This window comes from Aulostomus chinensis, chromosome 13 (assembly GCF_037954235.1).
Source record: "Aulostomus chinensis isolate RoL2024-O1b breed Wild chromosome 13, RoL_Achi_v1.0, whole genome shotgun sequence".
NCBI lineage: Eukaryota > Metazoa > Chordata > Actinopteri > Syngnathiformes > Aulostomidae > Aulostomus > Aulostomus chinensis.
Window position 1 is genome coordinate 5712904 of NC_141332.1, and position 10289 is coordinate 5723192.

General features: G+C 47.8%; 1 protein-coding gene across 3 annotated transcripts; it reads right to left on the minus strand.

Annotated features, from left to right (window-relative positions):
- Window positions 1–180: 180 nt before the first annotated feature.
- On the minus strand, window positions 181–9469 carry LOC147250662 (caspase-3-like). Of its 3 annotated transcripts, none has more exons than XM_086222811.1 (7): window positions 9323–9469; window positions 7263–7343; window positions 5953–6122; window positions 4505–4633; window positions 3795–3970; window positions 745–865; window positions 181–514 (listed from the first exon to the last, which is right to left on the minus strand). In XM_086222811.1, exons 2-7 carry the CDS (start codon window positions 7337–7339, stop codon window positions 288–290), a joined length of 900 nt encoding a protein of 299 aa, XP_086078937.1. In that variant the 5' UTR covers window positions 7340–7343; window positions 9323–9469; the 3' UTR covers window positions 181–287. The 3 variants fall into 3 exon arrangements, with proteins under 3 accessions (XP_086078937.1, XP_086078938.1, XP_086078939.1); XM_086222812.1 differs by having other exon boundaries at window positions 7263–7461; window positions 9323–9441; XM_086222813.1 differs by lacking the exon at window positions 9323–9469 and adding an exon at window positions 7844–8288.
- Window positions 9470–10289: the final 820 nt, after the last annotated feature.

A 10289-nucleotide genomic window follows, 5' to 3' on the forward strand; every position in this document is an offset into this window, starting at 1 on the left:
TGACCGTGACTATCGTCATCACTCTCATCATGGAATCGAACATGTACAAAAACAGTTTAGCTTCATCTGGCAACATTATGAAACACTTGACCTGTTGCTGAAATATTTATCATGACTTTTAACATGAAGGGAAATGCAAAAAACAAACATCCCTGTCAAGAAACATATCAGACCAACATGTAAAATAAAAGTGATTTATTTTATTCATCAAGTTGATGGAGCATTCAAGTGTTTCTACTCTGCCAACATTAACCTCCACTGCTCAGCTGTCCAGAGTCCTGAACCAGTCAGCCAGGGAAGTAGAAATCTTTGGTCAACATGGAGACGATGCAGGGGATCTGCTTCTTGCCGGAATATCCCGGCAGATTGGAGGCGGATTCAAAGCTGAGCGCCACCTTGCAGTTGATGCGGGTCATGATCTGCATCAGCTCCAGCTTCCTGTGATGCAGCAGCAGCTCACACAGTGACTGCATGAACCAGGAGCCGTTCTGGGTGTTCCTCCAGGAGTAGTAGCCTGCACCAGCAGTCACAGTCTTAATCACGAGTCACACAAGCAGCGTGATGCTGTAGCAGCACACGTATGGACACGTGGTGAAAACACACGTCTGAATCAACAGAAGAGAAGCTTGTCTTTGTGGAATAATTCAGTTAATTTCATCGGTGCAAGACTGTTCAAAGCCTTTTCGGTACTCATATATTCATTCGTCATAAGATAAGGTGGCTTTTCACCAACTTCCTGTTTACCTGGAGCGGTGGAGTAGGCATACAGGAAGTCCGCCTCCACAGGTATCCTGTCTGACGTCTGTGCATCCACGCTGTCTGTCTCAATGACAGCTCCACCATCCAACTCAGAACCGCGGCACGCCTGAAAGGCACAGTCGGGTTATACTCAGTACAGTGGCTCTGGGGGCGGGGCCTAAGGTTAAGGTGAAAACCCAGGTGTCCCTGTGCTTGTACGACCAAACAAAACTGCTTATTGTGTGTAAATATGATCAGCTACGCTGTGATAATCCACACATTTACTGAAAATGTACAGACAGAGCTGACAATCATCCGTCTAATAACACCAACACGATATACTCCAACACAGCACAGATACTAGGAGCTGAACAGTACCTGCTGCACTGTAGTAATTACTCTGTATTTAGTCAGATTCCATCAGGGCTCCGTCCTGACATGTTGGAGGACGGCGTAAACAAACATTCTGCTGGAACACCGATGTGTGCGCTTCTCTCCTGACTCCACACGACCATAGCATTTGACGTTAATGGGTTTATTTTGCTATCACAGGAAATTCTTCTTCATCACAACACAAGCGGGACAAAAGTTCAGTTACGGGTTCATGCAAGGTGGAAAACATCTGCCTTTAATTCTTCACATCTGTAACATCTGAATTTGGAAACTGTCAATGCAAAGCTCCTAAAAAAAAGCAAATAAAATAATAAAATGCACAGTAGAACACACATACAATAAAAATACATTAAAAAGTGTATACAATTAGATTCAAGTACATACAAACAATAAGAATAAACTGAAACAGTTAAAGAGAGTAGGCGAGCTGGAACAGGTGGGGTCTGAGTCTGGATTTAAAGTGCCAGTGTTTCTGTGTTATGGAGGTTGGGGGGGGAGTGGGGGGGTAGAGTGGCAGAAAGCTCTGCCTCCCACAGTAGTAAGGTGAACAGGGGGGACAGTGAGGTTGATGGTGGAAGATGGACTGAGGGCGCAGATGGGGGAGCAGGACAGGGGGGCCGCCCTGTGAGAAGGAGGATCTTGTGTTGGATGCAGTGAGCAATGGGCTGCCAGTGTGGCTGTTGCAAGTCAGGGAGATGTGACAGGTAGATGGGGTCTGGGTAATGATGCAGGCGGCAGAGTTCTGAACCAGCTGAGGTTTGAGGAGGGAGACCAAACAGAGGGGAGATGCAGTGGTCAAGCCGGGAAGCGACAACCCAGACTCTCAACCTGTGGGGAGGGGGAGACAAATGGCCTCTCAATTTTAGAGAGAGACTGTCAGTTTTGGATAGCGTGGATTTAGCGCCGATGAGGAGAACCTCGGTTTTATTGCCATTTATTTTGAGAAAGTGTGATGAAAACCAGGATTGAATCTCAGATAAGCAGTCAGGAAGGGAAGGCAGTGGGAGGGAGGAAGTGGGTTTGCCAGAGAGGTGGAGCTGGGTGTCATCCACGTAACAGTCGAGATGGGTTTGTATTTAGGGAGGATATGGCCGAGGGGGGAGGATAGGTGATGAAGAGTAGGGGCCCCAGGACAGAGCCTTGGGGCACGCCTGTGACAACACAGGACAGATGAGAGCTGAATGATTTCAGTTGGACGAACGGAGCGCCACTGTTATGGGTAAGGTACTGATGGAGTTTGGTAGCAACTTCTTTTTCCAGTATTTTGGCAATGATGGGCAGATATGAAATGGGATGAAAGTTATTGAAGAAATTCTCAAGAATAATCAATTTAGGCCACTGGACTCACCTCTTGCAAGTGAGGATGTTTCACCTCATCTTCAATTCTTACTGAAGAAAGGTATTGAAGAATGGGGGTGATGGAAGCGGTCTTGAATGATGTGGGAACAGTACAAGTGGTGAGGGAAGAATGGATGATGGAAGAGATGAGGGGGACCAGGGAAGGGAGGCAGGCTTCCACCAGGACTGTGGGGACTGGATCTCGTTGACAGGTGTATGGTTTGGAGTTGTGGATGAGTTAAGAGATTTTGGGGGTGGTCAGGAGTCGGAAACTGGAGGTGGCTGAAGCACTGGAGTGGTGCATGGGGAGGAATGTGGGCCAAGATGGGATTGGATCGTGGATTTTTAATGATTTTGGTTCTAAACAGCCACACTCAGGTGGCCAATGTTCTGATGGACAGCTAAGCTAACAGTTGCTAACTAACAATAGCAATAGCATCATACCAAACATATGAGACTGACCACATGACTTGTTTGTCTTATTACCACTATCCCAAGTCTGACCACATGTGGTGTGTTGACTCAACCTGGTGACCAGAAGATCAGAGTGGTATGGCAGGAGGGAGGGAGACACCTGCTGGCCAGCAGGTGGGGGTGTTGGTCATTGCACTTTCAATCTCAGATGTTTAATGGATGTGGATTAAGTTTCTACACTCAAACAAAAAAAAAACTTCAAACATCAAACATCATTCTGCATCAAACATGCAGATGAAGTGAACACAATTCTAAGTGAAAGAGTCTTCAAGTGTCCTTTCCAAAACTGCAACAGTCACCTGGATATAACCAACTCACCTGGGTTGAACCAACCCACCTAGGAATAACTAAAACACCTGGGTAGAGACACCTCACATGGAAATAAACAATTCACCCAGGTAAAACCCACACACCAGGATATAACCAACACACCCTGGGTATTACTAACTCACCTGGGTATAACCAACTCACCTGGGTATTACTAACTCACCTGGGTATAACCAACTCACCTGGGTATTACTAACTCACCTGGGTATTACTAACTCACCTGGGTATTACTAACTCACCTGGGTATAACCAACTCACCTGGGTATTACTAACTCACCAGGGTATTACTAACTCACCAGGGTATTACTAACTCACCTGGGTATAACCAACTCACCTGGGTATTACTAACTCACCTGGGTATAACCAACTCACCTGGGTATTACTAACTCACCAGGGTATTACTAACTCACCTGGGTATAACCAACTCACCTGGGTATTACTAACTCACCTGGGTATAACCAACTCACCTGGGTATTACTAACTCACCTGGGTATTACTAACTCACCTGGGTATTACTAACTCACCTGTATGAAGAAGAGCTTCGGTTTTCCAACCAGAGACTTGCAGTTATTTCCTTTGAAGTGTTTTGTCAGGTTGTCAAACTTGTCAAAGCCGTCGGTTCCGTAGATCCCTCCCTCTTCTCCGTGACTGAGCAAAACACACACAAATGATGCACTGGCACTGTGGTCCTCCTGGGACACTGGAGACACACAAGACCACCAGCAGGCTTAGACAGGCAGCCATGACATCTGCATATGGAGCAGCGGTAGTTGTCAGAGGGAAACCCTACAGCTTGACGGGGCTCAACGCAAAGACAGCGGTGTTTTGTGTCACCTGATGTTAAAATATCAAACTCATTCTGTGCACTTGGTGGCCCAGAGCCCAATCAATCAGCCATATTTGACCAGAAAAGTTATTTTTGTGTGTGTGGCTCAGCACCAGCATTTTATAGGAACACAACTCCCAGCCCAGAGGGTTGGCATTTCCGTTAGGTGTGGTTAGATACACCCAAGCACTTCCTGTCCTTCCTTCCTCCTTCAATTTAACATTGATTAACACAGCTTCAGTTAATTTATCTGCACCGCAGACCTGATCTCAGTCATTTAACCCTTTGTCAGGGAGACGGGGCAAGAGGGAACTGGACACTCAGTCTTATTTCTGGGTTTTGGGACTTATTTAGTGCAGCATACTGGTTACAACTGTGATATATTGTGATCAAATTAGAATATATTACCGGTATACATCAGGGTTTTCATCTGCTCCACACTCTGATCAGTGGCCACTTTGATCTTATACCCAAGTTCAGAGAAGGTCTTGACAGCTGCACCAGCATCGACGTCCGTCCCGGTACGAGCACTCATCCCTGCAGACACACGAGGACACGAGGCATGAAATCTCTTCAGCCTTGAACTTGAGAGTCAAACAACAAACCAGAATATTCTCAAGTCACTCATGTAGTTCCCCCCCAGGACATCGAAGCAGCTACAGTCCTGCCACTGCCGTTACTCAGAATCTGAATGTGAGAAATGTGGTGAAAGGCAACCAGTAATGACTGACTGGTTCTGGGAATTACACAGTCATGCATGAAGAATGTTTGTGCCTGACAGTACTGACGTCACCGAGGATTTGTCCAAAGAAATAAACAGGTGTGCGTGTGTATCAATACATGCTAGTGTTACACGCTACTGAGAAAAACTGGATTTGTGATGGTTCTTCCCTTCGCAACTTTCTGAGATTGATATAAGGATTTGAAAATAAGTATTAGTAAAATAAGATTGTCTCACCATTACTGTTGTGAAACACACACACACACACATACTTGTGTTGTGCTCTCCAGTTGGAAGACATGTACCTCTGATTAGTGGTAACTTCTTCAGTTGAATTGGTTTCATACACACTCCAGACTGAAGGAACAGCACCAGAGTGACGCGCGGTGTGTTCACAGTCCCAGCAGAGTGTGGGGAGTTTCTAACTCAAGATTGAATTTATGCCTGAGATGACGCTGTGGAGGAAATGTACCTTTTCCTCCAGTATAGGCACATTTATATTCAGTCACTCAGAAACATTCCCATGTATTCAGGACAGCCAGAACATTCCTGAGTAAGTCCAGAGTCAGTTTTAGCAATGACTCTGTGCTGACTCAGCGCGGTTCACTCCTCACACCTTCAGAACTCATGAGGCAGAATCGTCCCTGCATGAAGGCAAGCAGGCAGGTTGTGAAGTCATGGGCGTTACAGCAGGAGGCCACAGGCTTCCATTCCTGTATGATTATCGTTGCATGTGTGCCAGAGATTAGAGAAGCCAGCAGCAACGTACCGGGTCCACCCGGGGGGGGGGGCTTGGCTGAAACACGCGTGAGTGGAGCTAAAGCAGTTTGTCTCTTGACAGGATCATGTCACACCCTCCTCTTTAACAGTGTAAATTGCTAGCATGCCTTTAGCTCACTGGCTGGGCTGACGAAGTCATTGGTTGGCTCTGCTTTGATCAAATGAACGAATGATTGTGATCGGAGGTTCACGCTGTGCCTGGGGAACCTGCATCTCAATCCCACTCAGGTGAGATCCATGTGATCTCAGTCGGACTCTGCCTGCCTGCTGCTGCAACTGCTGGGCATGCTCACATCGCAGTGACGATGCCTGAGTCATACCCTGTGCGTGTGACCAGTTGACAGGATGTTATTACCTGTTCTTCTATCAAAATTCTTGTTGTTGATGATGAGGCAGGTTCCCATGCAGGGGAAGTCCATCCTGTAGCGGTGCGGGTCGTAGCCTGCGGCCTTGCTGCTACCGCTGACGGGAGCAGAGTCCGTTTCCTCTGCTTTCTTCCTGCTGTCCCCAGCTGATGCATCCTGCCTGAAACACACACACACGGCCGTGAACACAGGCTGAGGCGACTCACAGCCCGAGAGACCTGCCCTGCAACACTCAGAGAGTCCTTTTGATGTGCTGTGACAATCCGGGCCTCTCGAGAGGGCCAATGAAGTCGATGATGAACGTCTGGGCGAGTCGATTCAAGTTTCCCACTAGCTTTCACTTCTCAGCTCTTTGCAGGAACAAGTCCATATTTGGAAGTTTACTAGAACTCGCTCATCATTTGTTTTCAACCACTTGTCGCTGCTGAAGCAATCAAACGGGATCGAGTCATGGCGGCAAGCGAGCTTCGGCTGCCTGTCTGATGCTGCGTCTGCGGGGGTGCACCTGAGGCTGCAGGTTTCTGGTGATAAGATTTGAGCTTTTTTTGCACTTCAGATGTCTTTATTTTATAACGAAGACGCTGAAGCAGACAGGAGAAGTTCTTCCTTCGCGGGCCGAGTATCTGAGCAGGTCGACCAACACCAAAGTACCAATCAAGTTCGTGTTTCTGTGAGTTTGTTAGATCAAAAGGAGACTTGTCACCTCTCTTCTAAATGCGCGTTGAATGACATCACTTTAGATGTTGCGGCATTCGCTGGCATTGTTTGGCGACCCGTCCATCTGCTAGCAGCCTCACAAAAACAAAAGCTGCAGATGGATTTTGATGAAATTGAACTGAATGACAGAGCTCAGGTAGAGGAGCTATGATTCAGAACTGGATACGGATCTTGACCTTCCCTTCAAAACATGAATTCAGTTACTTGGTATGTCTGCAGCAACAGGCTGAGGGTTCCCGATTCCCTCACAGCTGGTCAGCCACTGGGTGAAAGCCATGTGAACCAGGTGCAGTTTCCAGAACCACCTCAGTCGAGGTAACCCTGCTACCAGAAGCAAGTAGGTTAGGGTCAAGCTGGTACCATGCAGTGGAAAAGCAGCCAGCTCAGTCGGCTGGACATCTGCTGGGCTCGGCCTCCTCTCTTCAGTTTTGAAGACTTGTGTCAAGGTTCCTCTGCTCCTCTGGCTGATAGCAGGCTAATGCTAACGCTAACAGTGGGTTTGTGCAGTTCCGGAGCAGTCTAAGCATGCAGTCTGCACTCGTACGTTTCAAGCTTGCATTTTTGAACATAGTTTATCGTTTACCTCTTTTCAAAAATTTTCCAGGCGTCCACAGTGTCCCCGCCGCTCTTCACATCAGTCTCACTGCCGACTTTGGCCATGTTTCTACAGACATGAGAGGAAGTGATGTAGACGTTTGACAGCGTGAGATGGAAACCCCCACCCAGGTCAACACCTCCTAGTCGTGTGGGTCCCCAGCTCTTCAACGTCCAGGGAACAATATCTTGTTGGGAAAGGAGACAAGAGGTAAACGGGGTTCTATTTCACGGAGAGACAGAGGTCTCAGAGGTGCCAGGGATGTTGCTACCAGCGCATCTCCACCCAAACATTTGAAAAAAAAGATGATTGCATCCACAATTCCAACCAGGGCCTGGCTGATATGGACTTTGGGGGGGGGGGGGGCAATGCCAATTTCAAGATTAAGGAAGAAAAAATTCCAATAAGAGATACATCGGCTGATTTTTTTTTTTTTTTTTTACATTTTTCATATAAAAGGACAAAGTATCTGTATTTGATGGCTCCAGACACTTCTATGAAGATTTAAGGGCAACACCCACTATCCTCTCAGTAAACATAAAGAAGTCCACGACAGGGTCAACATTTACCAAGTGACATCTGTTGCAGTAGAATTCACGGTCAGTGTGTGTCTGTAGGTGAGAGGCAGGACGACACACGGTTTGAGACGCGCCTCTCAACCTGCAGTCACATTTTCTTTCCTCCATGAAGTTGAAACCTACACCAGAAGCGCTTTTTTTCCTCCTGAACGACAGAAGTGAAAAAAAAGTCCTGGCTGCTGAACAGAAATGCAGCCCACAAAGGTTTTAGCGGGACGACGAAGCGCCTGGTAGCATCCTGCTGCCTGAGTGAGTTACCGTTGCATCATCCATGGGCCGTGACTGACAAGGTTAACCAGTTTAGCAAGGTAGCTAACATTTAAGCTATGCTATCCTGACTTTCTTTAGCTTGCTAACACATCAAGTCAGGCTCGCCTGATGATGACAATGAAGCCTGACAGACACAACGAGGCTCGTCATGGAAACAGGAAACTCATCCAGTTGTTTTTTATTTCACAAACTAGTTATCAACTTCCCCTTGAGGCGAACTGTTGTATTAGTGCGCATGCGCCGTTGGCTTTTCAGTACCGTACACTCCCACCCTGTGGGGTAGCTGTGTGGAGCGCGACATGAGGAGTCGGAGCGCCCTCTACTGGAAACACACGGACATTTCCAAGAAAACCACCGTATTAACGGCATTTTATTACTGAAAATGAGGTGTTCAAATCGGAGTCGGTTTTTGCCGATTATGTTCTAGTGTTCTGGTGTTCTAATGGTTATAATCGGCCAATCAATCGGCCCCAGTTCCAACAGATAAAAAAAACAGATCAGTCGAAAGGTTTCAATGCACATTGAACGGAATGGAGATCTCTCTGGAGGACCGAAGTCCAGAACATCCTGACTTTCTTCAGTTCACTTTCACATTTCAATTCATTGTTCAAACACGGCTGCAGACAGGAAATAACTCTCAAACTGGATGTAATTTCCAGGGTTTTCTTGACTGTTTGAACCCTGTTCATGGTTTTCCTGAGGCCAGGGACCAGCCTGGACCCCCAGCCTGCAGGTCCACCTGCACGGGGGTCTACCACAGATCAGAATGAAACCTACAGCTGATCCCTTCCACAGTGAGGATCTCCCTTCATTGACATTCAGCGCTTCCTCTTCCACACATTTCAAGCGAATGAGGACGTATTGGCTTGTCTTTGGTGTGTGACTCGTCTTCCTGTGGTGTCGTAACTGGAGTTATTGACCCTTTGATCTGTAACCTTACGGATACGTCAGAAGTGACGTGTCCTGCTCCAGGAAGCGACCAACCGGCAACAAGAACGTCAAAATTAATTTACTGAAACACAACTTAGGTAGTTTTGCGTTCATTTCAACACCGAATCCGTTTTTGGAAGCATCCACAGATTCGAACTGGATGTTACAAAAACAAAACTTCACGCCAGGTGTCGACAGATGCGCTCGAGCGCTCCCGTCCTCCGCTGTAACAACCTCGACAGTCCGGTAAAAATAAGAGCGCAAACTTACACAGCAGCAGCCGAAGGTTCCTGTAGGGAGGCTCAGGTGAGCCCGTTCGCTTCCTCACTGCACAGGAACATCAGGTGGGTGAGAGATTGTACCGGTGGGCGGGGCGTCACGCCAACGCAACTTCGAATCTTCACCCTGAGTTTCAGCGTCTTAATTTGAAGTACAGAAAAGAACTATCAACCAATCAGAGGTGGCGTGGGCGGGGGCAGGCGCGTGAGCCGGGAGCACCTCCATCAAAGGCGACGAATAAGAAAGTGGACACGACAAATACCATCGATGACGTTAAGAGCCAGGGACCGGTAATACGTTTAACCTTTAAACCCATCAAGGGTCAGAGGTGCGGTTCAGCGGGGGGGTCAGGTTAGGTTTTTATGGGTACCAGCACGTGGGGGTGGAGGGGAACGAGAAGGCGAATGAGTTGGCAAAGGGGGCGTTGGTGAAGAGGACGGTGGAGATGAAGGTGAGGGTGAGTAGGGCTGAGGTGAAGGTGATAGTGAGGGAGAGGGTGATGGGCATGTGGCAGGGAAGGTGGGTCGGAGAGAAGGGTAGGCACTGTTACAGGGTTCAGAGGAGTGCGGGCTAGAGGGTGTGTAGGGGTGGAGGTGGGCAGAGGAGGGAGGAAGTGGTGAAGGTGAGGCTGAGGCTGGGACACTGAGGGCTGAATGGGACTTTGAAGGTGTTGGGGAAGCGCAACACAGGGCTGTGTGAGGGCTGTGGTGAGGAAGAGTCAGTAGAGCACGTACTTCTGAGGTGTGGCAGGTGGAGAGGAGGGTGATGAGGGACAGGTGGAGGAACATGGGGTGAGAACAGTCTGGAGGGAGTTCTGAGGATGGAGGATAGGGAGTGTTAGGGTTCTTTTAGATTATTTGAGGGGTTCAGGACTGTATGATAGGATTTAGGTGTAGGGATTATGTTTAGGATTTAGGTGTAGGGGTTAGAAGTAGGGAAAGATGGTGTTCCGCGATGG